The sequence below is a fragment of the Halteromyces radiatus genome (assembly GCF_025201355.1).
Source record: "Halteromyces radiatus strain CBS 162.75 chromosome Unknown BX664scaffold_2, whole genome shotgun sequence".
Taxonomy (NCBI): domain Eukaryota; kingdom Fungi; phylum Mucoromycota; class Mucoromycetes; order Mucorales; family Cunninghamellaceae; genus Halteromyces; species Halteromyces radiatus.
The window spans coordinates 57,585-85,253 of NW_026251688.1; the positions used below are offsets into that span (position 1 = coordinate 57,585).

Genomic DNA, 27,669 nt, shown 5'->3' on the forward strand with positions numbered 1-27,669 from the left:
CCTCCTTTTATGATCTTCATCATTCTTATTTCATTTCTTTTTCTTCTTGAATCACTCCCTGTCTCCTACTATCATACATTATCCTCCCTCTCTTATTATATACATATTCATATACATACAACTTCTTTGATATCTCCCTCATTTCCTAATAAAATACATTAATATAATAAATTAAAAAACAAATATAATTGGTTGATTCCAAAAAAATCTAATCTAAAACTATACTATTGAGGTATGTTTTCCAACTATCTATACTATTGAGTTCATTTTCCACAATCATACTTGAAGATTTATAATGATCCAATTTTTGAATAGATTCATCCAAAAGGATCATCATGGCTTTGACTAAATAAATAAAAAAAAAAGGTCAATTTATTTGTCTACATATCCCCTTTTCATTTTTAGATTACCTCTATGTTGGTCTTGTGTCTTGGCCTCTAATTTCAAATCCATCAATTGTTGTTGTAATGAATCTAAACCAGTATCAATAGAATGAAGTTGTTGTTGATAATCCATTTGTGTTATCTTTTCCTTTTCAATCGTTATATCCAACTGTTTGATTTGCCCTTGCCATTTTGCTGCTTGTTGATATTGTCCTTGCTCAGCAGCCTTTGTCTTTTGTCTTTCCAGTCTCGTTCTTCGTAATGTCATCATGTTTAAATGAGTCTCCAATTCTTCCAATTGCTGTTGTGCTCTATTGTATTCCTTTTGTTGTTGTTGAATGGAACCCTGTAAATGATATATATTGTCACGCATCCTAAAAATAAAAAAAAAATTGAGTAACAAGCTTGTAGATATGCTTATTTATACTTTTTCTCCTTTTGAGTATGCTCCATCATCGTTTGATCACGACTAATAATACAATCATTCAGAATGGCCATGATGGTGTCTGCTTCATCAACATTGGCTTGAGATTCTTCATTGGCTTTTTGAATAGTGTCATTCATATCGTTCAATTCCTTCCAAGCATGATCTTCATCTTTTTCACGTTGTTTCATCATCTTGTGTATGAGGGTATCTTGTTCAGCCAAAGTTTCCTAAAACACAAATATATTAGTCCCATTTCTCCATCTCTAGGTTATTTCCTTTTTTTTTTTTTTTTTTTTTTTTTTTTTTTTTACCGCTTGCTGTTCCACTTTCTTCTTTCTTATATCAATCTCTATCCGTTCTTTATCCTGAGCATCCTTTTCCGGTTGATAGCGTTGTAATGCTTTCTCCATAGTATAGTCTAAACGATTGATTTCCATACTGTAATTCTGTCGTTTCTCTTTTAACAATTCAAGTTTCTTTTGCAAAACATCGATTTCTTCCTAGAAAACAAAAACCTGTGAGCATGAAAAATAGATATTAAATTACAAACTACTTACATCTATGGAATGTATCTTGGTAACAAGTTCTTCTTTTTGAAATCTTTCGTCTTGTACCAGATCCGCCATTTTCTCATCTAATTCCCTTCTAGATTGCTCCCAAAAATCCACATCAAAAGCAATTTCACTACGAACAAGTTAAAAAAAAGGTCGATGTCAAAATGGACATGCTTTGTATTATCGAATGATACTTTTTTACCTTTTCTCAGATTCAATTTTAGACCGTTCCATTTGAATTTCTTGCAATTTATGTTCTTGATTTCGCTCCATATCAAGGGTATACTGAGCTAATTGTTGTTGACGTTCATCCTAAAGATTTTTTTTTAAAAAAAAAGATGAGTATATCCTTTTTTTTTTTTTTGTAGGCATTTGTTACCCTGGTTGCTTGATAGACCTGAGCGACCCTAGAAGCACTATCACCTTGTTTTCGTATGATCTTTGCCATGTCCATCCAAGCAGTTTGTAGTTGGGAAGTGATAGTTTCCATGACATCTTGATTTAATCGGATGATTTGTTGTTCCAACATTTGATCTTGGGTTTCCAATCGATCCATCTTATCATATTCTTCTGCTTCCAAATATCTTTGTTTTTCTTCAGAGTAAGATAATCGTTCCTTTTGACTCTATGAAATGGAAAAAATGGGTTAAATGTGAATATAAAAAAAAAATGATGGTTACCTTTTGAATTTCATCCAAAGTCAACTTTCTACGTTGATACAATTGCTGTATAAAGTCTTGATGGTGTTGTTTTTCAGCTTTCAATCGTTTCCATGCCGTTTCTTCAAATAATCGTTGTACCTCGACCGGTCTTCGAGATAACGAGTTGGCGTCCATATTGAGACTACTGTCTTCTAACTGAGATAAACTCGTCGAGCTTAGTGAATGTTGCTGTTCTTGTGGAGCTGATGATGGTCGTGGTGATATATCTCTCTGTTTCTTCTTTTTTCCATTTGTTGCAAAAACTTTTTATCAAAAAAAAAAAAAAAAAAGAATGAAAAGAATGTATGAGTTTATATTGGCGAGTTGTTTGGAGTCCTATTCCCTCTCGTTTTTTACCTAATTCATCAACAAGATGAAAATCATTAGATTGACTGGTTTGGTTGATAAAGCTGAAAGCTGAAGTTTGGACGGACCTGGACTGGTCTTGATCAATAAGAGAGGGTGAAACAGAGATATCAGGACTTTGCGATTGTCGAATAAAGTCAAACACCGAAGTAGAGGTATATTGGCTATCTATTATTGTTCAGATAAAAAAAAAAAGATGAGAAAACATACAAAAAAAATACTAATTCATATTTTACTTCTTAATGAGGGTGAGTTCACAGAAGAAGATGGCATTCTTTTCTTGGTACCATGGTTGGATGGTGTTGTGCTTTGTACGAAATGAGACTCAAAAAGTTCATCTGCTATTGAAGGAGAAAGAACAGAACTTTTCAAATCATTTTGTTGTTGATTAGTGCCTTTATTTATAAAGTCATAGAAAGACATTTAAAAAAGAATGAGTAAGGGTGGGAAAAGAGGTGGAAAATAATGCAGGTGCCTTTTTTCTTTTTTTTTTTTTTTCTATAATTGATTTTCCGCTTCATTGGCAAAAGGGTTTTCAAAGTTTGGTTTATTCATCTAAAAATCATAAGATCATCTCTATTCAAAAGTCGTGATCATCACATCAAATTTGGACACATCCAGATAGTCTCATTAGTAACAATTTATATCCTCCTAATTTATAGAGAAATGTCAATATCGTCATCCCTCATCCAATAACGGTCGTCATCCAATGGCTACCATTCGACGCCTCTCCAAAAAGTAGTTTAATATCACCTCATCTCCACTTATCTTGGCATCTAATGTGTCATGAAAACAAATCCATCGGTTTTTTTTTTTTTTTTTTTTTTTTTTGAAAAATCGCCTGATGACCCCTCGATGATGGATGTTTACAGCCAACATTTGGCTGAGGAGTTCAAAATTTTTGGCTGTAAAATCCAAAAATCCATCCCATTTTTTTTTTTTGTATGCTTTGCGTCAATCACACAACATAGACCATTTTATTTCATTTTGCCTTGTTCAATTTTTTATAGATGGAGAGTAAATGAAAAGAAAAAAAAAAGATCTTCATCGACGACTACCACCAAAATCAATGATAATCTGTTATAAAATTCATGCCGAACCAATTCAACATAAATAAAGATAAAAAAATATGACCACAGTTGCTATAGCTACACAATCTTTTTTTTTTTCCTTTTTACATTTATGATAGTGACCAAGACTTTAGAAAGGTCGATTTATTTGTTACCTATACTTTGTCTGAATCATCCATCAAACATTCTCTTCATTGCACTCTATTCGATCGATCAAATATGTAATGTATGTATGTGTGTGTTTTTCATTTATTACATTCAATAAAAGCAATGTAAAAAAAAAAAAAATAAAAGATAGGAAGGGAATAATTATAAAACTACTAGATAAAAAAAAAAGTCATTTTGTTTTTCATATAAGGGAGATCATCATAAATAAATCATAAAAGCAGAATTTCATTCCAAAAGTCGTTCATCATCCACAGTAAATAATCCAGTTGCAATATCTTCTTCCACATCAACATCATCACCAACTGGAGGAGGAGGAGGAGGAGGAGGAGGTTGTTGTTGTTGTTCATTTATCCAAGTAGATCTGTGATCATCCATAGAAAGTCGTCGAATATCATTAGATGGTTCTCCTCGTGGTATAGCCATATCGAAAAGATCACGTACCATGGCGAAAGGTATAAATTCGTTATTATTGTCTTGATTGTTGTTGTTATTGTTGATTCTTCGACGACTGATAAAATCAAGTATATTATTAATGGCAGCATCGCTTTCATGTTGAGGTTCCAATGTATCGATATCGGCAATGTTGTTCAAATAGGTCCGTAGTTCCTTGACCCCTTTCCCACTAAAGACACAAAAAACGCGTTGTTGCTGTGGAGTGAAGCTCTTGGGAGGTGCACGTCGGAATTGTTGAAAATCGGGTCGTAAAAAGGCATTGACATGGGTTAAGCTAAGATGATTCAAACGTGGACAAAAGTTGAGTAATCGGCGGATGGAATGCACGGTTAACTTGACACAGTAACTAAGATGCACTCTTTCCAGTGAGTTGGCGATTCTTGGTTGTTTGGTAAGAGCATCGATGGCGTCGTCAGTGATGTTGAAACATTTGACCAATCCTATGCGTTTGAGTCTAGGTAAAGTAGCCAATCCATACACAGAAGCATCTGTCAGTAAAGAGCATTGAGCAAGATCCAGGTACCGAATTCTTGTACACGTGCGAGCCAATTGAGTGATGGAAGCGTCAGTCAAATTGTCACAATGTCCCAAATGAAGATAATGCAAATGTCGGCCTAATTGACAAATATGAGAGACTCCAGTATCAGTGATTTGATCGCATTTATTCAAAACAAGGTTGCGGATTTTAGGAGCAGCATGAACAATCAATCGTAACGATTCATCGGTGATAAAGTTGGCGTTGGTGAGATCCAGAATACGTAGTTGATCATAATAACCTCCATTTTCCAGAGTTCGATAAAGAGTGGTCATTGGTTCCTCTTCCTTGAATGTGATACCAGATAATGGAGCAAAAGCCAAATCAGTAACAGGGGAAAATTGTTGTAATCGGAATTCACGAAGTTCATGTAATCGAGTGAACACATTGATCAAAGCAGTGTCCGTGACAGGACAATCGATTTCCAATAATCGAGGACATTTTGAAGCCAAGGCTATAGCAGAAGCATCCGTCAGATTGGCACAATTATTCAATTTAATCTAATTAAAAAAAAAAAATGAGTGATTTTTTTTTATTTATTTTCAATCTCTATTATAAATAATGGATTTTACCCTTCGTAAATGTCGACAATGTTCCGCCAAAGTAGTGATACCAAGATCAGTCACACCTACACAACGATGATGATCATCTTTACACATACTAAAATTAAGACCTTGTAATTTTGGACAGGATTCAGCTATCTTGATAATAGTTTTATCTGTAATATTAGTAATATCACTAAGATCAATAGCCATGATTTGACTTCCAGCATCTTGACTAAGAAGACCCACTAAACCCACATCAGTAAGAGAGGTACAACCAACAAGAGTCACTCTTTCTAAACGTCCACATAATTTCAAAGTTTCCAATTGTTCATCTTTGACTTGAGTTGATAACGAAGATAAGTTGATACGTCGTATGAATGAAGTATAAGGAAATGTCCAAGAAGAAGATTGTTTGTTGAGAATATCGCAAAAAAGAATCCAATGAGAAGGTCTTGCAAAGTAAGGTTTGTACCAAAGTAGTTCCAAAGCATGATAACTCCAAGATTTACAAGTTAATCCACATTGAAAAAGATCAGTTGGTTGTACTATAAATCGAAGTATGTGTTGTATCAATTCGCTAGGGATATATTGAGCTGTGATTACGTTTTCATTGTTGTCTGTTGGTATATGATTGAGTTGAGACATGATTGTTATATTGTTCAGAATATATAAACCAAGATGCCAAAGTAAGTGTTATAAGGTATAATATTGGCGAGGTAAAAAAAAAAAAGGAAGGGAAAATATAGGTTCAATAAAGTAAAGAAAGTAAAAGAATTAAATAAAATAAAAAAAAAAAAAGAAGAAAAAAAGGAAAAAGAGATTACAATTTTTGTAATCTATTGTTGTTTAATTCGTTAATGGAAAAAAAAAAACAACAACAACAAGAGTTAAACCCAAAAGATTGAATCAACAAAAAAAAAAAAAAGAAAGAAAAAGAAACAAAGGAGAAGCAGAAAAAGGCAAACAAAATAATAATGAACAGAAAAGGAGACAAAAGAGTGGAGACTGAGAATGAAAATAATCCAAGCACAAACATATTACATAAATAGTTTTATTGTTATTATATACAACATCTATCTTTTCTAATGGGAAAGTGCTTCTAATATAGTATCTAATTTCATTTGATCATTCATATTTGTATCTAATAAAAGAGGTAATGAGGTAGATAGAGTCCAAGGTCCTTGTTTCGTGCGAACTAGCCGAGTCATGTGAGCACCACATCCTAAAGATTGTCCCAAATCATGAATAAGGCTTCGTACATAAAATCCGCCTGAGGTTTCCATTTTCAATACCACAGTTGTACCTTGAAAATCCAATAATTCAATTTGATGTAGTGTCACTTGTCTTGGTATTAAAGAAGTAGGTGGTTCTATACCTTGTCGTGCATAATTATATAATCGTTTCCCTTGTACCTTGAGTCCACTATATCTATTTAAATACAAATATCTCATTTATCTATCTATTAATAAATAAAAAAAAAACTTACAAAGGTGGGGTTTGTAGAATATTACCACGAAATGAATCTAATGCTGACAAGAGTAAATCTTCATTGATATGTTGAGTGGGTGCTGTATGTACAATAGTACCTTCAGCGTCATAGGTATCCGTTGTTTGTCCTAATAGAGCTGTGGCTTCATATTCTTTTGTCCCTTTCAAATATGATTGCAATTGTTTACATCCATTACCTAATCCTAAGACTAATAATAAAAAAAAAAAATATGAGACAGGATCATCAATGAATAGAATAGATGTCTTTTTTTTACCCAAAACACCTTCTGCCATTGGATCTAGAATACCACCCATGCCAACCTTGACTCGATCTTTTAATTTCACTTTCCAAGGACGATCCGTTTGTAAAACATGTTGAGTAAGAAAGAGTTGGACTTTAGTTGCTGCTTGTCGTGAAGTGATTCCTTTTGGTTTATAAATAGCAAATACACCATTCAATGCAGTTTTGAGATGATGGTTCATAAATAAATAAAAAAAGTGGAAAAAGAAGACTCGGACTTGGAAAAAAAAATTTCGATTCTTTTTATTGTACAAGTTGAAGAGTAAAAGAATAAGTGTGGGGTATTGCTTTAAAAAAAAAAAAAGGAGAAGGATCGAATAAATATAAATGGATTACATAAAAAAAAAGAGAGAAACTAAAAACTAGGATAAATAAACTATACTAAAAAAAAAAAATCATGACTTTCGTTCAATATCTTTAACTGTAGTACCATCTACTGCTAATTGTTTTTGTAAAAGTGTATTGGCGACTCGAGTTCGTTTCTGTTCGTCTGTTTCATCATCATTTTCTTGATCGGTTGTTCCAGGAGTATCTGACCAATCCGGTTTTCGCATAAATTGACGGAAAGTATCAGCGATCATCAAAGCATCCGTTGAACTCAAAATAGAGCTTGTTTGGTGAGGATTGGAAGCATCAGCATGCATATGATGTACAGCAGTCATGTTTACATTGGGAGAATTGTTGGTTGCAGAAGTGGTATTTGTCGTAATGCTAGGTGATCTTTCTATTGACGAAGGCGAAGGTACAGTAGGTGAGCCCCTGATCATGGGCGCTGATGAATGAATGGATGACGGGAGATCACGGGTTTCGATATGATTCATATTGGTGTTTTTGTTGACAATATTCTTCGGTACTGGTGTTGTTTCTGGTACAGTTGTATTGCTAGGAGCCAAGTTGTTTAATCCTTCAGAACTATCTAAATCAGATTTATTGAGTGGTTGATGTTTTCGATTCTTTCGTATGTTTCGTATTAACCAAGCGAGAGCAATTGCAGCGATAGTGATGGCGACGGCGGCAATAACAATAATGGCAATAGCCCAAGGAGGTAATGATGAGCCTTGATTGTTAGATGATGCTGATGTTGAAGATAATGAAGATGGTGATGAAGATGGTGATGTTGAATTGGATGTAGTGTTATGAGCATTTTCTATATAAAAAAGAAGAACGAAGATAAGTATATTCATTCCTATTTTTGAGGATAATAATCGTTCCCCCTTCTCTTCTAATAATCCAGTATCCCCTTATGTTATTCTCCTTTTTTTTTATTATTATTCTTACGTATAAGAGTAAATTGTGTAGGTCTTGGATATATAGATAAAGGATTAGCTAATTCTTGTTGAAGATCAACACCAGATCCAAGTAAGTACGCATAGACAATTCTAGTAACATTGGGAGAATTATCTGGAATGGGGGCAGGATACCAAGAATCGTCAATAAGAACCACTTGTACACCAACAGCATGAACGACATCAAAAGATTTGATTTGTTTATAATTGGTTGAATTGGTTTGTTGTAATAAATAGAATGTCAAGGTTTCCTAATAAATGATATACATTAGTATTGTTTATTGATCCTGCATAAAACCAAAAAAGAATCTTTTTTTGTTTATTATTATTTACAACTTACAAAACCATTGAAAACTGCATTACTAACAAAAATAAAAATAAAAATAAATAAATAAAATGTTAAGATTATATCATCATTATAGGTATATTTTACTTGTATTTCCAATATAGTTCATGATATGTATTGTTGTACCAAACATCAGTAGTGGAAGGCGAACATATTGCCACTGTTTGATCACGATCACCACATGATTGAGACGCTACAGCTAATAAATAAAATAAAAAATAAAAAAAAAAGGCGTATTAGTAAAATAAACTTTTTTTTTAAAAAAATAAAAATAAAATAAAAACAATATTTGATATATATAACCCAACCGAAGTTTTTTTCTTTTTTTTTTTTTTTTCTCGTCAAGTTTCAAATTAATATATAATATTCTTTTTTTTACCTTGTCGTTTGTCAAATAAAGTAGATTGGACAAAAGGTAAATAAAGTAAAAGAAAAGTAAAATACCACCGCATTATAAAAAGCTGATGGAGTTTCATAAAATAATCGTTTCAAGGAATGTGGTAGATGAAGTTAAATAGAAAAAAAAAAAAAAGAAAAAAGGAAAAAAAGAAAAGAGAAAAAGAGAGAGAGAGAGAGAGAGAGAAAGGAATCACTGGAAAAGAAAAAAAAAGGATTTTGCTGGATGTAAAAATTTTCCCTCAATGAACAACAGCCAAAATGTAAAAATAGCAAATTTTTTTCTGAAGAGTATAAAAAAAGGGAAAAAAAAAAAACTCATCATTTTATAAACAGATACGCACTGCACAGTAATATCAAACAATGACTTTTTTTCCCTTTCCTTTCTTCTCGTTTTATCTTTTTATATAAAAATGATTTTCCATTTTTTTTTTTGATTTAGTTTTATTTATCGATTGATTGGATGATAAATTTCCAAAGATGTGTCACACGTGGTTCTTTACTTTTTGACTCTTTTAAGAAACAAAAGAAGGTGTGTCAAAAAAAAAAGACTATCTTTTATCTGTATCACCGCTATCATCATAAGACAACAGTACTATCACCTTTATATACAAGAATTAAAAACTTAAAAAAAGGTTATCATCATCAATATAATGAAATAACAGCGCCACAATATATATAATCATCATTTATTTTAGTAATAGTACAAAATAATCTAATAAAAAACTTAACTATCACTATCATCATCATCTATTTCTGAATCACTTTCTTCTGGTGTTCCCAAAGTACGAATTCTTTCCAATACTTGTCCTACCATAGATGGTTGCCGCACCGGAAGTCCAAGTTTGTGGTCATCCTCCTTGTCTTGTCGAGTTTCAAAATCACGACGACCATAAAAGGAACCAACATTCGATGACACCAAGTCGCTTGGTTTTACTAATGTATCACTAAGATCGGGGGTGATGACAGGTAACACAGCGCTGTTATTGTTAGAACGAGTTTCTTCTTGATCCGGTGGTAAATAAATCGTTCCTTCTTCTTGTTCATTTGGATCCATTTTATATGTTTCCTTCAATGCAAAAGGTAGCGGTATTTCTTTGATGGCACGATAGTTACCACAATTGTTCAAATGCTATATATATATATAATATATTAGTCTCCTATACATAGACATAGATTAGGTTACTTACTTCATTTTCTAATCGGAAAAAATTCCACACAATTCGACGAAAGACTTCAAGTATAGCAGTACCAAATGCAAGGATTTCACTGTGGTAGGCAAGACTAGCTTTGTTGATGGCCCAAGCAAACCGAAGCATGATATTCAATGGAATCGCAGTGTAATAGGTCTAATAAAAAAAAAATAAAAAAAAAAATAAAAATGAGATGAAAAACTTGGTGAATCGTGATTCTTTTCTTTGATATACCCATTTGTAAAAGACCAAATCATCACGTAACAAGAAATGAGAACTTTTCACATCCAATAAGCCCCAATCCATTTTGATATCCCAGATGGAGGTATATGTAGAATTGATAATAGAAAGAAGAACCCAAGTGATTTCTATACCCGGAGAAGCTATTTCAATGAAAAAAAAAATATGAGTTTCCTTTAATATGTACCTTTTATCTTTTAACTTTACGAGAGATGCGTCGAATTCCAGCAAAAACAGTAGCCAGGATACTTGTAACATATTTCAATCCATTGACCAAATGATGTACTTCCTTTGAATCATGATACCGTCGTAAACACTGTAAACCACGCGATAAAGGAGGTAAACAAGCCAAAAGAGGAGTCACCCACATCTTCGGAACATTACAATGATTATCTACATATATAAACAAATGAGCCAAAATAAAATGACATTATTTTTTTTTTTTTTTACCTAAATCATTCCAATGCCAACTATAAACGCAGAAAAAGTAGGTGATCATCCAGATAGAAAAAGCCATACTATTAAGTTCATCGGCAATAAAGAAATCACGGAATTCTACAGGTAATAATCCAGAAAGTGCAATTCGTCCCTATTGATAAAAAAAAGAAAAAAGTCAGTCAATATTTTTTTTTTTAAAAAAAAAAAAACAAGAGAAAAAAAATCTATACCAAAGTAACACCAAGCCATTGTCGTGCTGAAAGATAAAACAATTTGAATGGACAGAAAAGAATCGCCAACAAGGTTGCTACCAACAATAAAGGACATAATTGGGATGGAACAGCTGGAGCCCAACATTGTGAAAGATCAATATACATCACAATAGAAGTCAATAAAAGCATAAATGAAGGCATCTACGCCAAAAATAGAAAAGAAACACGTTTTGATTCATTTGAAATTGTTTTCTTTTTTCTTCTTTTTTTTTTTTTTTTTTACCTCTGCAAATTGATGATAATCAAGACAATTTCTTGGATTGAGTTCAAAAATAAAACGATAATTGATATGACATCGATGCCAAACTGCCATATTGATTGAGAAGCCCAACGTAAATAGGATAGGTAATAAGATACAACCATAGATATTCAGATTGTAAAATAACATGGGAAGCTGTGCCTGAATTTGAGGATCAGTTGCTAATTGAATCACTCGAGCAAAGATGGCAATACAAGCCCCAAGACAGAAACCAATACGCCAAGTGGTTGTGGTATAATCCTTATTCACACAAGAAGAAGGGAAAAAAAATGGATTAGATATTGAATGATTCTTTCTTTTATTATTATTATTTTCATCGTTTATTTACCCCATCAGGTTCTGGTACACGTAATTTCTTCATTCCTCGTCGTCGATGACCATCCATAAATTCATGTACAAAAAGTCGCTAATTGTCCAAAAAGTAAAAATGATTTCGTTAATGATTTCATCAAAAAGATAGATTTTTGAATTACCTCGGTATCTTTGATAATGTCATCCAATTCATTGGACTGTACCCAGTGATAGGTTTTGAGCTTGCCATTGTATGCGGTGCTTGCTTTCCATCCAGCCGTCTAAAAAAAAAAAAAAAATCATATTGAGTAAGAGGAAAGATTTACAGCATCAATATATATATATATATACATCTTACTTTGTCAAACTTTTTCAGTATCTTTTGGAACCCCATTTCATTCAATATCTAAATATATATATATATATAAAGAAACACAATTATTCAACAAAATTGGATCATGACAATACAATAATATTCCTTTTTTTTTTTTTTTTTTTTTTTACCTTGTAGGAGCGTAAAAGTTCCAAACTTCTATAGTATTCAGTGATGGCAGTCTTCAATCGACCTCTTGCTACCTACAAAAAAATGGATGAGAACCATTATCTAGATGATAATCTTTTTTTTTTCATACCCTATAACTCATGTGATGATCACCACTAGGTATGATAGCAATAGTAGTTGGAGATGGAGTAGATGCATTGAGTGGTTTTTGCGTATGGAACCAATGCATAGGATTCAATCGTTGTTCTAAAGGTTCTTCTTCTGGTTGTTTAACTTCGGATAACTGTCGTCTATATTGTTGAATCAATTCTACTTGCATATTTAGAGCTTTGAATTTCGTTTTTGCTTCTAATTCCTTTTCTGATCATTGATAAAAAAAAAATAAGATCAGTTTATTATTCTTTTTCTTTTTTTATTTCATTTACGGTTGTAAAAACGAGATACTTTTTCCAATTCTTGATCCAACATGAAGAAAAAATAACGTTCCGGTTCACTACAATGAGTCAAGAGTTCATCGAGTATACTGCCTTCCAGGGCGACTACAAAAAAAAAAAAAAAAAAAAAAAAAAGGTCGGTATCAGTTTGCATAAAAGAGAAAGAGAGAGAAATACGTTACCACTAGGTCGAGCTGAGAGATTGCCAAGTTCAGTATCTTCACGAAAAAATGTAGCTGATATACGATCTAAAATAGATCTAGAGAAGGAATCACGTCTTTCTTGTCGATAGTCGTCCAAATCGGAAGGTGTGGTATTGTATCGTTTAGGTCGCCAGGACATGGTACTAGATCGTCCAGGATGGAAACGTGCACTTGTTGAAGTTGTCGTCATGCCAGAAGAGGTTTGGTCATTCAGAAGATTGGCGTTGGCCATTTGTGCTGTAATGGCATGGGCATTGGCTCGTCGATGCTGTGGTAAAGAAGAAAAAAAAAAAAACCGGAGTGTGAATAAGATGGGTGTTTTTAAGTAAGATGATTACCTTTTCAATCGCTTTTAATCTTTTTTTTAATCCCTTGTAATTGATATAAGCTCGTCTCCATTCAGCTACACTTTCAGCTTCTAATTGTTTGGCAAATTTCATGATATATAAAAGAAAGAAAAAAAAAATCTAATAAATTTTACTGTTATAAAAAAAAAAGTCATTTTAGAGTTCAAAAAAAGAAGTTATAGATTTGTTTTTTTTTTGACCACACGTGGGGTCCATCCGTCCTTATCATATGATTCAAATAGTAGACTTACAAAGGATGATAGTCAGGGGAGTGTCCCCACTTTGTATAGATACAGAATAGAAAAAAAAAAAAAAAAACAAGGAAGGAAAAAGAAACGAAAATGGAAACAAAAGGGGAAGAAAAAAAAGAGAAAAAAAAAATAAAATAAAAAGGAACTAATTGAATCGGCGAACCAGGATCCCAAAAATGGAACGATCCATTTCCTTTTTTTTTTTTTCTTCTTTTTTTTTCCATACTTCATTGAACCAAATATTGGGATTATTATTTGTTTATTTGATCCTCATTCAGATGATGATGGGAAAACGTACATATATATATATATATCATCATTCCATGATGAACAATTCTATTTTTCCAATTACAATATCGGATATTGAATTATTATGGACTTTTTTCTTTTTTCTTCATCCAACCAAACACCTTATAGAAAGCACGCATGCGAATTACTCTTTCCGTTGATCATTGAATGATAATAATTCTTTATGATCCCTCTATAGTAAATATAACAATAGTACAAGATGATATTTTTTTTTCTTTATTTCCAAACATATATATATAACTAAAGATGTTGAAGAATATCTATGGATAATAATCTATATACAGGACCAAAGGTTTTTAAATTCAAATCGGCCAAGAGTTTGATTTTTTCCCCAAGAGTCATAATGTTTTCTTGTAAACCCACCATACGATCCATCATCAGTGCCATTGAAGTACCTTGTTCTAAAGCAGCACCATGTTGAGAGATAAAATATAACAGATCACATAGACGTTGATACATCATGGAATACACGTGGGAGTGATTTGTCAAATGAATCAATAACCAACTTGCCCAGAATTGTGAGACTTGACAGAGTTGTTCAGGACCTAGATGGTTGATAGGATCATGTCGATAATGTGCTTGAAATGCTCGATGACAGGCCTTGTAAGCTAATCTAGAACACATACGTAGAATCGTCCGATCTTGTGTCACATCTTGCTCATCCATTGCACCAAAAAACATATCAATGGTCGATCCATGATGAAGTGATACTAAATATTCCCTATATAATTCTGCACATGTTCGTTTCAGTCGTGCCATATCAGAAGAGGTTGCAAAAGGTCCAGCAAGGTATCGATAAGGAATGAGGATGATGGACGCCAATAATAGACTTTGGAATTCTTGTCGAAACTGTTGAGTCAAACGTCGTTCATCAAACTGTAAGGTAATTGGGAACCGATGGATTGGATGGGTATCATTCATGATTAGAAAAACAAGTCCTATCAAAAAAAAAAAAAAAATTAAAAAAAAAAAGAAAAAGAGTGGTCATAAAAAATTACCTTGATGATATACTTCCAGAAAAGAAGCTTTTTTTCCTAATCGTTGCCAGGTATGTAATAGCCATTGATGTGTCGAGTCCAGTTTTATTTCACCATTATTTAGTTGTTTCTTGAAGCATTGATATTCTATTTGAGGACATGTTTCAATAAGATAGGATCGATAATCATGTAAGATTTTGTTTGCACAATTCTAATAAAAAAAAAAAAAGTAAAAGAGTTAGAAACATATGGATTTTAAAAGAACTCCTCTATTTTTTTTTTTTTGTTGATTACCAATTTGATAGATTCCAAAATAGAGAAACATTGTCGTAAAGCGGTTGAAAAATGGTTTTCAGAGAGAGAATGTTGTAATAATTGTAGACGAGGAGTGTCTGAGCACAAGGAAGACAAAAGAGGGATGACCATGGAGACCAATGAATCCAGACAAAAGATACCATGTTTGATTTGATGAATAATGTAATCAGCATCCAACGTAACACAGAGATTATCCAGAGAGATATGCGAAGGCCACATCCACATTTCCTTGCTTGCAGGAGAAGAGACATAAGGAGAATGAAGTGAGATCAATATCTTTTGCAATTCTACCAATAATACTCGTAGAAATAGATATTGTTCATCATCATCATCATCATTATCTTGAGAGATGACCTGTTGTTCCTTGGATTGAAGTTTTTGGAAAGCACGCTCCACTCGTCGCCAATATCGTAAAGCCTCTTTGCACTTTTCTCGACCAGAACTACCATCCAAATTGGGTCGGAAGCTAAGACCTGGATCAAATAAAAGGTCATGGCGTAATTGGATACCTCTGAATATGTTGGTAATCGATAACTCTTGCAGTGTTTCCGAATTGATAGGTGGGATCCATTTTTTCCTTTGTCGATATCGTTGTCGCTGATCATGTCCTTGTTGTTGCTGTGGCGATAACTCCTGCTGTCGTCGCTCCTGCCCTTGTTGCTTCTGATCATATTCGCGTTGCGGTTGTGCATGATGATAATGATGATGATTTTGTTGACTTTGTTGCTGTTGATGACACTGTCGTTGCTGTTTGTTATTTTCTTCTGGCTTTGATGATTCCTCTATGTTATCATTGCAGGTTGATGATACTGTCGATGATATTGATGATGATGAGGATGATGATGATGATGATGATGATGTGGTTTTCGTTGGTAAAATTGACAAATGGATTGTCGTACCTGCCTCTGCTGACGATGATGATGATGATGATCGTCCGTCTTTCTCCGATTGTGATAAAAGAATTTGAAGTTGATCATGTCGATAACCAGTGAAGATAGGATATGTGGTGGTTGATGTATCCCAAACAGCATTTTGTTGTTTCTTCCAAATGGCACGAGTCCGTCTTGTTGGAGGGATTGGATAGATACCATACCAAAGAAGACGAGATCTGTTGCGACATTGAAAAGTTGAATGAGATCTGATAATAGACCGTCGATTGCGTTTTCGTAACCGTAAGCGAATTAAAAGTCGTTGAGGTTGAGATAGCCAAATCCAAAATATAGGCCGAAGATCCGGTCGTAAAGTAGCATTAAACCATAAAGCGAAAAGGTGTTTGATACGAGCCAAAGAGGAGATTTGTAGAAAGGACGGTAAAGTATATTGATCTTGTAACTTGATCAATAAGGATGCAATATCAATATGTTTTATTGGTATGGATGATATTGATGAAGATGATGATGATGATTTGATGGAAGAAAATAATAAATTGGATGATAGATGATTGGATTGACATGGTCTTGTATGTTGAATTGAAGTGTCATCGGTAGATTGATTATAAGACTGGCTGTTTTCAATGATTTTCATATTTATTCCACAATTTGATCGTTGTTTTCTATGTTGATTATTGGCAAACTGAATAGGTTCTTCACGTAACATATTTAGATATATATATATGATGAAATATGATACAGAATAAAAGATATGCCGATAAGGACAATCTAAAAGTAAAATAAAAGAAAAATAAAGAATAAAATGATAGAAAAAAAGCGAGTTATATAAAGAAAGCAAATAGAATGGAAAAATAAAATAAAAAACCAGAAAACGGGGAGAAAAAGAAAGGCAGAAAAAAAAAAAGCAAATAGTTTCTTTAAAAAAAAAAAAAATAAAAATAAAATAAAGCGGGTAGGGGTTTCAATCCAAAGTTAACTGGGGCAAATTTTTTTTTTTTTTTTGGGTTCACTTACCAAAAAAATTGGTTTCTCCTACTTTTTGGTCATTATCGTAAATGCATCTTCAATACCTAGTAATGTAATTACTTTGTTTTTTCTATCTATTCTATATATTTCAATTTCGTCTTGATGAATGGATTCTGAGTAGAAATTACCCCAGCCGAGAAAAACAGAAAAACTTAAAGTAACATCTCATTAATAATAAAAAAAAAAGATGATGAAGTTACTATATAGAAAAATGAGCCGAAACTGATCGTATGTTTTTTTTTTTTTTTGATCCTTATTTGATAATATCTTGATTATTATTCATCTTCTTCCAATCATCCTTTGTTTCTCTATAAGTGCCTTTTAAAATCCCAATTATGCTATAGATTGAATCCCAGTTTTCGTGCATAATCTTGATTTGAACTGAGACATCAGATCTAAGTAACAAACTATTATAGAAGAATAATAATATACATAGTAAAAGATTCTTCCATAAAGCTAATGAAGAATAAATAAAGTAAAAGTTTTTCTTTTTTCTTTATTATTATAAATAAAAATAAAAATAAATCATCATACTATATATATCCTTGTCATATTATAACTTGCTAATTCCTTTCTTGACAATTTTGGCAGGATTTTGATACTGAGGTTTTTGTTTGTTGGCAAAAGCGCGTAATCCAATGGTCATATTTTCTCCAGCTCTCCAGGCGTCAGCTTCCTCTGATGCCAACCATTCATCTGTTGCGTCAGTAACGGATGCTCTTTCCAGTGCCAATAATAATCCTTGTTTTGTAAGCATCACTGCATCCGGTGAACTATCAAAAAAAAAAAATCATAGTGAATATTTATATCTTGATTAAATTTGTCTTACTTTTGTGTAATGATCTTCGCATAATCAAGAGCTGCTTCCACCACATCAGCATTATTGGGAATCACCTTGTTGACTAATCCATAAGAATAAGCCTCTTGAGCATCAAAGAATCGACCCGTCAATAATAATTCTGCTGCCACTTGATAAGGTAAAGATCTACAAATGCGCATTACTCCTCCAGACGCAGCTGTCAAACCTTGTTTCACTAATTAGAAAAAAAAAAGGTAGATATCAGTATATATATATCCATATCATCTATTCTTTTTTTTTTTTTAATCATCTCTATTACCTTCAGGTAAACCAAACTTGGATCGTTCGGTTGCCACCACAATATCAGAAGCCAAACAAATTTCTGTTCCTCCACCCAAACTATAACCATTGACAGCACTGATCACCGGTTTGCGTGCTTGTTTTCGTAAACTAACTCCACCAAATCCAGAGGGTACTTTTTCTCCACCCACAGTATTATTTGCCTTATTTTCTTCCCGATGTTGATGACCAGAAACAAGATCAAATCCTGCACAAAAAGCCTTGTCTCCTTTTCCAGTGATCTAAGATTAAATCAATGAAACAAAAAAAAAAGTGTGAGAAATAATAAAAAAAGAAAAAGAAATATCCATCAACTAACTATCCTTCCTAATAAGTATATATATATATATATATTTACAATAATACACCAAATAGAATCATTTTCTTCAGCCCAGTCCACTACTCGATGCATTTCCCAATTGGTTTCTGGATTCAATGAATTGAAATTCTTGGGTCGATTAATAGTGATCAAAAGCACATGAGGTATAGGAATAGTCAAAAGTAAGTTCTTTACTTGAGGTAAATTGGATATTGACATGTTTTATAAATAGAAAGAGAAAGAAAAAGAATGGTATTATAAAGAAAAGAAAAGAAAGAAAAAAGAATCACCAACTGCGTTTTTTTTTTTAAATAATTACATTTAATTCCAGCGAGCTTGGGAAAAAAACTTACACAATAGCATGATTTATTTTATTTTATTTTTTTTACTAAACATAAAAGAGAAATATGGTATTATAAAGAATGTTGTTAATATGAATCATTTTATTTCAAAATGTAATAATGCACTTAAAAGAAAAAGAAATAAAATATATATTGGTGAGGGTAAATGATGAACTAAGGTACATGAATAAATAATAATAATAAAAATAAAAAAAAAAGAACTAATCATCATCAATTCTCCAACTTTGTCTATCCTTGGCCTTGTCATTCATTTCCAAGTCTTGTAACTTGGTTTTGTTGCTACCACGTTGAACAAATGGTTTCAATCCTTTACCGAAATTTCGCATACAGATGATCCCTAATGTGATTGTGATGACATCAGAAGCAAAACTAACGAATACTAAAAAAAGAGAAAAAAAAATGAGTATTCAGAAATATCAATCACCAAAAAAAAAAAAAAGATTGTTTATCTACCTAATACAATCCATGTATACCAAAAGTTGTCAGGTTCAAACGTTTGAGTCAAAATCAGCACATAATGGACAATGGCAATACATTGAAATGTAATAAATGCAATCATACGACCAGTACTTTCAGTGCTTCCCTATATATATATTAAAAAAAAGGGAAAAGGAAAAAAGATCATCGTATTTAGTGAAAAATATATTTCAACCTATGAATAAATCAATACTTACAGCTGTACGAGCAAAATAAAGCATTGGTAACATGAGAATGGTGACTACAAGTTGAATTCCACTTTCCCACATAATCCCTTTCTTGAGAGCAAATTGAATAAGATAAAAGATGGATACAAGGAAACCAGTAAATATATCAATCTTGAGAGATAATACAAAGAATTGAAAAGTTCGATACATTCCTATAAGATGTTAAATAATAATAATAGTAAATTATAATAAAAAAAAAGAATCAGTTTATTTTACTCCTTTTTTTTATATTATTATATATATTAACTTACGTTGTACTTGAATATCAGCACCAATTTTCTTATATATATTCCAACCAAATTGTCGAGACATTTCGTAACTAAGATAAGCTAAAGCACAAGCAAAAGCCATAATGACGACAGATAAAGCGATTTCTAATTTTTCAGCCAATGCCAAAGGTTCGGTACTGTAATGAGTAGTTTTTAATCTTTCAAGCCATTTATGTCCATCCACTACTTCCAGAGCACCAAGGATAGCGCAAATCACATTTAAAATAGATAAAGCTAAGATTTCAGCAGTATTTTGATAAACAGTCTATAATAAAAAGGAATCAATCAAATATTCTTGATTTTGTTTGTTCTTTTCCGCACTTACCGCATCAAATGCCATTCCGACAAACCAAACCTATTTATAGTATAGATGATGAGTATAACAATCTTCTAAAATAATAAGAATTTTTTTTTTTTTTTTTTTTTTTTTTACTTGAAAACCAACAAAAGCAATATTTTCCCATTTGATTCTTCCAAGTCTATCAGCTGCCATTTCTGGAATATAAGAAGAGTCTGTACTAAAAGTCATCGCGCTATTAGTACTTGTATATGGTAACATATTGGCTTGTAATGTATTTTGTGAACATATAATAAGTTGAATGACCACAATAAAAATACATTGCAATACTGCTACTGAAATGTATAATTTTGACCATTTTGTTTCTGTCACTCGATCAATCTATTCATTAAATAAATAATAAAAATAAAATATTAGAATATAAAAATAAAATATTATATATTTGACAACTTTACCACTTTTTGAAGAGTAAGCATAATATATATTATAGTAAGGAAGAATATAATAAACGAGGAGGAGGGGGGAATGAAAAGAAAAAGCAAACCAGCTGCTTTTAAATGTAGATGAAGGATATAAATATATATAGAAAAGAAGAAAGAAAGAAAGAAAAAGAAAAGGAAGAAAATAAAAAAAAAAAAAGGAGACAGAAGATAAAGGAGTATGATGTTGGGTACTTTCAAACACCGGCTAATAGCTTTTTAGAGAGGGGAGTCCAGACGGTAGTAAATTGAACATTTCATTGGTGTAACAAAACTAATTACACTACTATTCTTATAAAGTAAATACAATAAGATATGGAAAAAGTGGCGTTCATTTCTTTATTCCAAAAAGAAAAAAAAATCAAATCAAATAAATATATATATATATGTAAAAAAAAAAATGGCGCGTTCTAAAGGTTTTTTTTTTTATACCCTTTGACCGAACCCAATTCTTTTATTATCACTATCAAATACTGTAACAAATTGTTGTAAAAATCCATATCCAAGAATAGCATTAAACCCAGGAGGAGAATCCATAAAATAAGTAGTGCACATATTACCAATAATGGATGCTAACTACAGTTGTCATAAATATCCCAATTTCAATGAGTTATTTTTTCATCCTTTTTTTTTTTTTTCTTATTTTTACCTTGCCACGACGAATCAAGTAATCATTCGGAGTTAAGACATGCTTATTGTTGCCAATATGGAAAGTGATAGATTGTAATTGTTTACTATCACAAGGAGTAATATATAATCCATTGGCTCTACGGAATCCTTCTACACGTCCAAATAATTGACGAATCACAGTAGGTGGTAAATAAATCAATGTTGATCCTATTAATAAGAAAAAAGTTGAATAAAACTATCTTTGTTTTTTTTTTATCCTCTCATTTACCAGTATCAACCAAAGCTGATAATTTTTTGGTCATATTCATCGTTTGATTTCCAATAGAAATATCATCAATATCAGTTGCCCAATAATTCTAATCAATAATAATAATGAATGAAATGCATCAATCTATTTTTGGTAATACTTACTTGTAAATCAGGATTCATTGTTACTGGAGCATAAACAATAGTATCCTTGACATTGGTCATATTCACTAAGAGAAAAAAAAAAAAAAAAAAAGAGGATGATTATTCATATATAACTGTTGTTCTTTTTTTTTTTTTAATTATTACCGCCTCCAAATGTAATTTCTCCATCAATAGGTGATTCCCAAGGTGCTACATTTTCTTTCAAGGGACGGAAATAGATCGAAAATACATTCTTGCTAATGATACCATAATCTACCATAGATGTCACTAATGTAGGTAATATTTTACCATCTGGATTGTTGAATTTGCTAAGTGCGTCAGGTCCTATCATCATCATCAACAACAACAACAACAACAACAACAACAACAACAACAACAACAACAACAATAATAATAATAAATAAAATCAGTTATCTATATCACAATTTATTTTCTTAAAATATTTATTACCTATACCAAGGATACCATCTTAAAAAAAAAAAAAAAAAAATGCAAGGAATATTCATTGATTAATATAGTAAAAGGAATTCTCTATTTCTTACCAGCTCCTGGTTCTGTGAGTTCACCATCATTTGCATAAGAAACACCAAAATTGACACCTGGTATTTGAACACCATTTACCGTAAAAGTATCCTAAAATAATAAAAAAAAAATTATTTTAGATATATATATAAAATAAAAACTTAACATTATTATTACCTTTGCAAAAAGACCATGAGAATAACCTTGACCGTAAGTGACTGAAAAGATCAAGTTAGATGAATTGAAGGTAGTTGAATTACTAGGTTGTAATGTATGTGTAGGGAATCCACAAAAACGTCCACAACCATAAGCAGGTACCCAAGTAGAAGAAGAGCCAGTATCAAGTAAAAGAGTGAATGGTTGAGGTGGAGTACCTTTTTAAGAAGAGAAAAGAAAAAAAAAAAGTTAGTTCTATTTTAAAGCAAAAAAGGATAGAACGGAGTTTACCGATAGACAAGTTAATCAAATACTGCGATTGTACGTGAAAAAAAAAAGTTTAGTTTAATGATTTCGTTTTATAGGAGAGTTTTTTTTTTTTCAAAGTAGTCATCTATACTACTTACGGCAATATCAATGTTTTCTAATGGAACATCTACGTTATGTAAATGTTTTCTACCATCAGATGTAGTAGAAGAAATTCTAAGGTCTGTGCTCACAAAACGAAGGGATAATAAACCATCATCACCACGAACAATGTCAGAATATATGGATCCAATCACAATGCCCACTATCCACAATAATCCACCAAAATTCTGCATTTGTTTTCTAATATCATTTTACTTTTCTACTTGAATTACCTACTTTATATAGTTTTTCCACTTTCTTATTATTTAGAATATCAGTTCTAATTCTAATATCCAAATTTCGATCCATCATCCCACACACTTTATTGAATTTGTTCATCCATGCGTTACAAAAATAAAAAAAAAAAAAAAAATAGATACAAATATAATATAGGCTAGTGATATGATACATATGATGATAAACCAAACATCATCATCCCATTCATTTCATCCTTTGGAACCAAATAAATAGACTACATTTATATAAACACACATACCATGTTCATTGAATTACGGATACAACGAAGAGAAAAAGAAAAAGATAAGGCAGGAGACATAAGATCCAGATCAATACATAATATACGGGGGTTTTTAATGAGATCAACAAAAAAAAAAAAAAAAGAATGAAAATAATATATATATATATAATAATAGTAACTATCCAGTTTATTTCTTGCCACCACTGGCAGCAGCCTTCTTGGTACCACGGAACTTTTTGGCACGGTTTTTCTTTTCCTTGCGTTGCTTGCGACCACCCTTGGGAGCTTCAGCCAAACCAATCTATAGATAATAATAGTATTAAGTCATCTACTATTTTTATTTTATTTTATTCCAAACTTACACGAACAAGACGGTACTTGGGTTCAAACTTCTTCAAAGATTCAACAGAATCGTAGATCAAACCAAAACCAGTAGTACGACCACCACCAAAATGAGTCTTGAAACCAAAGACAGAGACAACTTCCTTGTCAGTCTTGTACATCTTGGCAAGCTTTTCACGGAGTTCTTCACGAGAAACATTGGCAAGACCGGGATGGATCACATCCACCACCATTTGCTTACGTTGGAGTAAACGGTTGGTAAGGAATTTACGAGTACGAATAGTGACAGAAGCGTCGGCCTAATATATATAGAGAGAGAGAGAGAGAAAAGGATGAGTGAAAAAGTATATTTTAAAACAAAACGTTCCCTTTATATCATCATAAATGTGTATGTCTATTTTTTTTTTTTTTTGGTTGTCATGGTGTCCATTCATTCTTCGTCCCTCCAACCCATCCATCCATCCATCCATCCATCCATCCCATCATTCATTATCCATCCAGTATATCCATCGTATTCGTCTTTTTTTTTTCGTTCTTTATTATTTTCACTATATTAAGCTTTTTTTTTCATTTGTATTATCTAATGTGTCATTCATGCTTACCATGATGTGAGTATTCGAAAAGAAGGATATACCGCAGGTTCAAAGTCCATTGTCCACCCTATGCTCTCCCAAAAAAATTAATGATTCAATCTCCGTTGTCACATCCATAGGTTTTACAAAAAAAAAAAAAAAAAAAAAAAAAAAAAAAAAAAAAAAGATCATCATAAAAAGAAAAGATTATCATAAAAAGAGTTTATTATCTAATAATCATCTAAGTAATTCTAAATCAAACCCTTTGCAACAGCAATTTCAGCATTTAATACTGAACTACCAGCAGCACCAAGAAGAGTATTGTGTACAAGTAAGGTAAATTTAATATCCAACACAGGACAAGGACGAATACGACCAACAGTGACAGCTTGACCACGATATAATTCACGATCCAAACGAGGTTGAGGACGATCAGCTTCCTTAGTAATAATAATGGGAGATTCAGGAGACAAAGGACATTGAAGAGATTGAGCTTCTGAGGTATAACGTTCCAAAACATCATAAATGGCATCTACAGAAGGAGGAGGACCATTGACAAATTTGACCGAGACAGATTCCAAATGACCATCCAAAACAGGAACACGCGTACAAGTAGCTGATACCACTGTTTGTTCCATCAAATCAAAACCATCTTGACTTTGAGTCAACCCACCCAAAATCTTGCGAGCTTCAAATTCCATCTTTTCTTCTTCTCCACTGATATAAGGTACAACATTGTCCAAGATATCCAAACTAGGCACACCTGGATAACCAGCACCAGAGATGGCTTGTTGAGTGTGTACAATAATATGACTCATAGGTCCAAATGCATCTTGTAAAGCTTTAAGTGGTACAACGAGACCAGTCGTGGAACAATTGGCATTGGTGATCATAAATCCTTTTTTCAATCCATAGTGTTTTCGTTGATGAGGAATGATATCAAAATGTTGAGAATTCACAGTAGGTACCATCAAAGGAACAACAGGATCACGACGATAATTCTTGGCATTGGAGAAAACAACGAGATCAGCCTTCAAGAATTCCATTTCTATAATATAAATAAATAAGTATTTCTCTCTCTTTTTTTTTTTATTATTATTTACCAATATCACCAGCAACATCAGCATCTAAACCAGAAAAGACAACATCACATTCACTGAATTCAGAGGAGATACAAGGCTTGACAATAAGTTGTTTAATATGATCAGGAATAGGTTGACTTTGTTTCCACTTTGTAGCGTCTTTGTATTGTTTTCCAGCAGATCGAGAAGAAGCACCAAGAGCATGGATAGTGAAATAAGGATGATTGGCAAGTAATAAAATAAACCGTTGTCCAACTGTACCAGTGGCACCAAGAATACCCACTTTCTTTATCCCAACCATAATGTATTTATAAAGAAGAGAAAAAAAAAAAAAAGAAATGAAAAGAAAAGGAAGAAAAAAAAAGTGGACCTAAAATGAGTCAAAGATCGCAAAAGTTATGATTCAAAAATCTATCAGTGGCTGGGATAACGTGACACAATATTCCATAAAAGGTACCCACCTTTTTCAACCAACCCTTTTTTTTTCATCTACAAACACGTATATTAAGTCTATTATATAAAAAAGTGTGTGATCGTATCATCATTATAAGACTTTAACAAAATAAACTTTTATGGAGTTATTTTTGTTTCATTAGAATTTTCATATCCATATATCAGAACAACAAAAAAAAAAAAAAAGGCTGTTAGCGGATATTCAAAACAAGGTGGAAAAATAATGGGAATATTCATTTTTCTTTTCGTTTCCTTTCATTTTTTTTTTTTTTTAAATCTCTCAGAAAGAATTATGAATAGAATTGGAAAATATATGGATAATGATCTAAATGGACCTGTGACTTTACGGTCTCTTCTTGACTCCAGATTTGCTTTCAAACTCATTGGCAAAAAAGGAACAACTCACCAATATTTGGAAAGAACTTGCAAAGTCAAGTTAATTCTTCATGACACTCACGATTACCTTGGACGTCTTTGCAGTATCACCGGTTCTGTCATCAATCTTGCTAAAGCATGGAAGGAAGTTTTAATTATAATGTGGACGAATAATCACCAGGTAGTTTTTTTTTTTTTTAAAAAAAAAAAAAAGAAAAAGGGATCTCATTTTACATTCACTCACTTTTTTTTCTTTATCTTTTGATAATATAGAAAGTATGGCTCAAGTTTTTGATTCCAAGTGAATTAGCTTTAAAACTTCAAAGTGTGCCTGCAAAACTGACAGAAGGTTGTGTTTTGAATGATATCGCCCATACCAGCAAAACTAGAATCACCATTGAACCTGACGCTTTACGACATACTACTGAACACATTATGACGATCTCCATTCCAACCATACCTCATCATGCTGAATATTTTGAACGTGCTGTTCTTTTGATTGCAAAACAATTCCAATTATATCGTCATGAAGCCTTATCACCAAAAAACATTTATTACTCTCCTTTTTGCCACTTGCGACCTCCTATTTTAGACGACGATGATGATGATGATGAGGATGACGATGATGATGAAAATACTGGCTCTGAAGTGGATGAACAACTCAACAATAGCAATACCAATAATAATATCGCCAGTAGTAGCAGTAGCAGCAGTAGTCGTAGTATTTCCACAACCAAAGGTGATGACAACAACAAATCGGAAAATGATGATTGGTTTTTTGGAACGAAAAATGATGACTACCATTCAATGTCATGATCAACTACTTGCCTCTATCATCACCATGTATTTGCAAAAAAAAAAAAAAAAAAAAAAAAAAAAAAAAAAAAAAAAACTCATTCGTGGATCATACCCCCCCTTTTTTATGTTTTTACATTATACCATATCATCTCATTATTATCATCTCATTATTATCTTCTCATTATTATCTTCTCGAATAGAAATATTATATAGCCAAATCAATATCAATAGTTTATAGTTATACTTATTAATACTCTTTTTTTTTGAAACAATAAAGAAATTATATATATATTATCATATCATAGTTTACTTTGATGAATGGTTTCAATAAGGATACAGTAATGAACTGCTTGTTTGTTGCTGTACTCTTATGCTTACAGTATTGATTGAGACTCTAGATGATTTTTACAATGTACATATAATATCATATCTGTCATATATCCATGCATCTGGTGATTTTTTCCAAACAATTTGTAAGTACTATTATGTATTCGCAGAATTGTATTTTTTTTTTTTTTGGTTCTTTTCAAGGATGACTGTAACAAATACTTTTATCACTGAAAAAGTGCATAGTAGTAGGTGAAACCACACGCGATTGCTTAATAAGGGAATCCAGGTTCCACCTTTTTTTTTTTTTTTTTTTTTTGGGAAGCCGCCACAAACTATACATCTCTTCCTTTGACTAAAGCGTCTTTCTCTTTATAGTTCAATGATGCAAACTATATTTACATACTCAATATCCATACTTCCTTTTGTATATAGATATGTTTAAGGACCAATTGTTTGTTTTATATTTTATGTTTTACAATAATATTATAGGAAAATAAAACCCTAATGAGCTTGAATGATCAAAATGGACATGTATTGGATGAACTGAAGCAAGTGATTATACGCAAGCTCAATCCAT

The 27,669-nt window shown here is 32.2% G+C and overlaps 13 protein-coding genes across 13 annotated transcripts; 1 reads left to right on the forward strand and 12 right to left on the reverse strand.

The window, feature by feature from the left end:
• Positions 1–137: 137 nt before the first annotated feature.
• Positions 138–2,883, reverse strand: BX664DRAFT_323266 (uncharacterized protein). Its single transcript, XM_051543626.1, has 9 exons — positions 2,668–2,883; positions 2,423–2,599; positions 2,045–2,328; positions 1,744–1,989; positions 1,567–1,676; positions 1,368–1,494; positions 1,122–1,310; positions 811–1,037; positions 138–757 (listed from the first exon to the last, which is right to left on the reverse strand). Exons 1-9 carry the CDS (start codon positions 2,852–2,854, stop codon positions 373–375), a joined length of 1,932 nt encoding a protein of 643 aa, XP_051402394.1. The 5' UTR covers positions 2,855–2,883; the 3' UTR covers positions 138–372.
• An 830-nt stretch (positions 2,884–3,713) lies between these two features.
• BX664DRAFT_290886 (uncharacterized protein) lies at positions 3,714–5,982 on the reverse strand. The gene is made up of 2 exons (XM_051541915.1): positions 5,230–5,982; positions 3,714–5,157 (listed from the first exon to the last, which is right to left on the reverse strand). Exons 1-2 carry the CDS (start codon positions 5,845–5,847, stop codon positions 3,895–3,897), a joined length of 1,881 nt encoding a protein of 626 aa, XP_051402395.1. The 5' UTR covers positions 5,848–5,982; the 3' UTR covers positions 3,714–3,894.
• Positions 5,983–6,220: 238 nt separating this feature from the next.
• BX664DRAFT_323271 (putative tRNA pseudouridine synthase 1-like protein) lies at positions 6,221–7,189 on the reverse strand. The gene is made up of 3 exons (XM_051543627.1): positions 6,966–7,189; positions 6,689–6,899; positions 6,221–6,630 (listed from the first exon to the last, which is right to left on the reverse strand). The coding sequence occupies exons 1-3, from the start codon at positions 7,171–7,173 to the stop codon at positions 6,285–6,287; spliced, it is 765 nt and encodes a 254-aa protein (XP_051402396.1). The 5' UTR covers positions 7,174–7,189; the 3' UTR covers positions 6,221–6,284.
• Positions 7,174–9,152, reverse strand: BX664DRAFT_323273 (uncharacterized protein). Its single transcript, XM_051543628.1, has 5 exons — positions 9,003–9,152; positions 8,711–8,822; positions 8,618–8,639; positions 8,270–8,528; positions 7,174–8,138 (listed from the first exon to the last, which is right to left on the reverse strand). The coding sequence occupies exons 1-5, from the start codon at positions 9,097–9,099 to the stop codon at positions 7,387–7,389; spliced, it is 1,242 nt and encodes a 413-aa protein (XP_051402397.1). The 5' UTR covers positions 9,100–9,152; the 3' UTR covers positions 7,174–7,386.
• A 594-nt stretch (positions 9,153–9,746) lies between these two features.
• On the reverse strand, positions 9,747–11,038 carry BX664DRAFT_257366 (EXS family-domain-containing protein; the record flags this gene model as incomplete). Its single annotated transcript, XM_051540504.1, has 5 exons — positions 9,747–10,151; positions 10,210–10,368; positions 10,447–10,595; positions 10,660–10,845; positions 10,903–11,038. Coding segments are annotated over 5 exons (1,035 nt in total), but the record flags the coding sequence as incomplete, so codon positions are not given.
• Positions 11,039–13,998: 2,960 nt separating this feature from the next.
• BX664DRAFT_346252 (T-complex protein 11-domain-containing protein) lies at positions 13,999–16,646 on the reverse strand (the record flags this gene model as incomplete). Its single annotated transcript, XM_051547517.1, has 3 exons — positions 13,999–14,696; positions 14,757–14,946; positions 15,030–16,646. The coding sequence occupies 3 exons, from the start codon at positions 16,644–16,646 to the stop codon at positions 13,999–14,001; spliced, it is 2,505 nt and encodes an 834-aa protein (XP_051402399.1).
• Positions 16,647–17,426: 780 nt separating this feature from the next.
• Positions 17,427–18,671, reverse strand: BX664DRAFT_323281 (ClpP/crotonase-like domain-containing protein). The gene is made up of 4 exons (XM_051543629.1): positions 18,463–18,671; positions 18,085–18,346; positions 17,796–18,000; positions 17,427–17,739 (listed from the first exon to the last, which is right to left on the reverse strand). The coding sequence occupies exons 1-4, from the start codon at positions 18,640–18,642 to the stop codon at positions 17,520–17,522; spliced, it is 867 nt and encodes a 288-aa protein (XP_051402400.1). The 5' UTR covers positions 18,643–18,671; the 3' UTR covers positions 17,427–17,519.
• A 227-nt stretch (positions 18,672–18,898) lies between these two features.
• Positions 18,899–20,677, reverse strand: BX664DRAFT_274055 (uncharacterized protein). The gene is made up of 7 exons (XM_051541235.1): positions 20,512–20,677; positions 20,192–20,437; positions 20,084–20,113; positions 19,741–20,023; positions 19,460–19,641; positions 19,239–19,368; positions 18,899–19,164 (listed from the first exon to the last, which is right to left on the reverse strand). The coding sequence occupies exons 1-7, from the start codon at positions 20,530–20,532 to the stop codon at positions 18,986–18,988; spliced, it is 1,071 nt and encodes a 356-aa protein (XP_051402401.1). The 5' UTR covers positions 20,533–20,677; the 3' UTR covers positions 18,899–18,985.
• Positions 20,678–21,089: 412 nt separating this feature from the next.
• Positions 21,090–21,648, reverse strand: BX664DRAFT_290901 (uncharacterized protein; the record flags this gene model as incomplete). The annotated part of the gene is made up of 3 exons (XM_051541916.1): positions 21,434–21,648; positions 21,185–21,372; positions 21,090–21,111 (listed from the first exon to the last, which is right to left on the reverse strand). Coding segments are annotated over exons 1-3 (249 nt in total), but the record flags the coding sequence as incomplete, so codon positions are not given.
• A 61-nt stretch (positions 21,649–21,709) lies between these two features.
• BX664DRAFT_258374 (aspartic peptidase domain-containing protein) lies at positions 21,710–22,856 on the reverse strand (the record flags this gene model as incomplete). Its single annotated transcript, XM_051540548.1, has 6 exons — positions 21,710–21,900; positions 22,027–22,044; positions 22,119–22,209; positions 22,276–22,472; positions 22,546–22,567; positions 22,662–22,856. 6 exons carry the CDS (start codon positions 22,854–22,856, stop codon positions 21,710–21,712), a joined length of 714 nt encoding a protein of 237 aa, XP_051402403.1.
• Positions 22,857–23,052: 196 nt separating this feature from the next.
• Positions 23,053–24,209, reverse strand: BX664DRAFT_53997 (ribosomal protein L23/L15e core domain-containing protein). Its single transcript, XM_051549618.1, has 3 exons — positions 24,085–24,209; positions 23,503–23,781; positions 23,053–23,441 (listed from the first exon to the last, which is right to left on the reverse strand). The coding sequence occupies exons 1-3, from the start codon at positions 24,085–24,087 to the stop codon at positions 23,328–23,330; spliced, it is 396 nt and encodes a 131-aa protein (XP_051402404.1). The 5' UTR covers positions 24,088–24,209; the 3' UTR covers positions 23,053–23,327.
• Positions 24,210–24,253: 44 nt separating this feature from the next.
• Positions 24,254–25,457, reverse strand: BX664DRAFT_274062 (aspartate-semialdehyde dehydrogenase). Its single transcript, XM_051541236.1, has 2 exons — positions 25,158–25,457; positions 24,254–25,102 (listed from the first exon to the last, which is right to left on the reverse strand). Exons 1-2 carry the CDS (start codon positions 25,435–25,437, stop codon positions 24,306–24,308), a joined length of 1,077 nt encoding a protein of 358 aa, XP_051402405.1. The 5' UTR covers positions 25,438–25,457; the 3' UTR covers positions 24,254–24,305.
• A 390-nt stretch (positions 25,458–25,847) lies between these two features.
• On the forward strand, positions 25,848–26,838 carry BX664DRAFT_323288 (uncharacterized protein). Its single transcript, XM_051543630.1, has 2 exons — positions 25,848–26,145; positions 26,238–26,838. Exons 1-2 carry the CDS (start codon positions 25,882–25,884, stop codon positions 26,778–26,780), a joined length of 807 nt encoding a protein of 268 aa, XP_051402406.1. The 5' UTR covers positions 25,848–25,881; the 3' UTR covers positions 26,781–26,838.
• Positions 26,839–27,669: the final 831 nt, after the last annotated feature.

What these genes read in the sequence shown, in the direction of transcription:
- BX664DRAFT_274055 (XM_051541235.1), bottom strand. Translation starts at nt 20,532, where the DNA reads ATGCTTACTCTTCAAAAAGTG. An exon ending in TCGGAATGGCATTTGATGCG is followed by an intron (nt 20,024 to 20,083) that starts GTAAGTGCGGAA and finishes TTTTTATTATAG; the next exon opens with ACTGTTTATCAAAATACTGC. An exon ending in TGCTGATATTCAAGTACAAC is followed by an intron (nt 19,642 to 19,740) that starts GTAAGTTAATAT and finishes AACATCTTATAG; the next exon opens with GAATGTATCGAACTTTTCAA.
- BX664DRAFT_290886 (XM_051541915.1), bottom strand. Translation starts at nt 5,847, where the DNA reads ATGTCTCAACTCAATCATATACCAACAGACAACAATGAAAACGTAATC. An exon ending in ATTGTCGACATTTACGAAGG is followed by an intron (nt 5,158 to 5,229) that starts GTAAAATCCATT and finishes TTTTTTAATTAG; the next exon opens with ATTAAATTGAATAATTGTGC.
- BX664DRAFT_323271 (XM_051543627.1), bottom strand. Translation starts at nt 7,173, where the DNA reads ATGAACCATCATCTCAAAACTGCATTGAATGGTGTATTTGCTATTTAT. An exon ending in AATGGCAGAAGGTGTTTTGG is followed by an intron (nt 6,900 to 6,965) that starts GTAAAAAAAAGA and finishes TTTTATTATTAG; the next exon opens with TCTTAGGATTAGGTAATGGA. An exon ending in ATTCTACAAACCCCACCTTT is followed by an intron (nt 6,631 to 6,688) that starts GTAAGTTTTTTT and finishes GTATTTAAATAG; the next exon opens with ATATAGTGGACTCAAGGTAC.
- BX664DRAFT_53997 (XM_051549618.1), bottom strand. An exon ending in CCAAGTACCGTCTTGTTCGT is followed by an intron (nt 23,442 to 23,502) that starts GTAAGTTTGGAA and finishes TATTATCTATAG; the next exon opens with ATTGGTTTGGCTGAAGCTCC.
- BX664DRAFT_323281 (XM_051543629.1), bottom strand. Translation starts at nt 18,642, where the DNA reads ATGTCAATATCCAATTTACCTCAAGTAAAGAACTTACTTTTGACTATT. An exon ending in ATTCTATTTGGTGTATTATT is followed by an intron (nt 18,347 to 18,462) that starts GTAAATATATAT and finishes ATTTAATCTTAG; the next exon opens with ATCACTGGAAAAGGAGACAA. An exon ending in CAAGTTTGGTTTACCTGAAG is followed by an intron (nt 18,001 to 18,084) that starts GTAATAGAGATG and finishes TTTTCTAATTAG; the next exon opens with TGAAACAAGGTTTGACAGCT.
- BX664DRAFT_274062 (XM_051541236.1), bottom strand. Translation starts at nt 25,437, where the DNA reads ATGGTTGGGATAAAGAAAGTGGGTATTCTTGGTGCCACTGGTACAGTT. An exon ending in TGATGTTGCTGGTGATATTG is followed by an intron (nt 25,103 to 25,157) that starts GTAAATAATAAT and finishes TTTATATTATAG; the next exon opens with AAATGGAATTCTTGAAGGCT.
- BX664DRAFT_323266 (XM_051543626.1), bottom strand. Translation starts at nt 2,854, where the DNA reads ATGTCTTTCTATGACTTTATAAATAAAGGCACTAATCAACAACAAAAT. An exon ending in GAACTCACCCTCATTAAGAA is followed by an intron (nt 2,600 to 2,667) that starts GTAAAATATGAA and finishes GAACAATAATAG; the next exon opens with ATAGCCAATATACCTCTACT. An exon ending in CCAAGATACATTCCATAGAT is followed by an intron (nt 1,311 to 1,367) that starts GTAAGTAGTTTG and finishes TTTGTTTTCTAG; the next exon opens with GAAGAAATCGATGTTTTGCA.
- BX664DRAFT_323288 (XM_051543630.1), top strand. Translation starts at nt 25,882, where the DNA reads ATGAATAGAATTGGAAAATATATGGATAATGATCTAAATGGACCTGTG. An exon ending in TGTGGACGAATAATCACCAG is followed by an intron (nt 26,146 to 26,237) that starts GTAGTTTTTTTT and finishes TTGATAATATAG; the next exon opens with AAAGTATGGCTCAAGTTTTT.
- BX664DRAFT_323273 (XM_051543628.1), bottom strand. Translation starts at nt 9,099, where the DNA reads ATGAAACTCCATCAGCTTTTTATAATGCGGTGGTATTTTACTTTTCTT. An exon ending in TTTATTTGACAAACGACAAG is followed by an intron (nt 8,823 to 9,002) that starts GTAAAAAAAAGA and finishes TTTATTTATTAG; the next exon opens with CTGTAGCGTCTCAATCATGT. An exon ending in TACACAATTTACTCTTATAC is followed by an intron (nt 8,139 to 8,269) that starts GTAAGAATAATA and finishes TTTTTTATATAG; the next exon opens with AAAATGCTCATAACACTACA.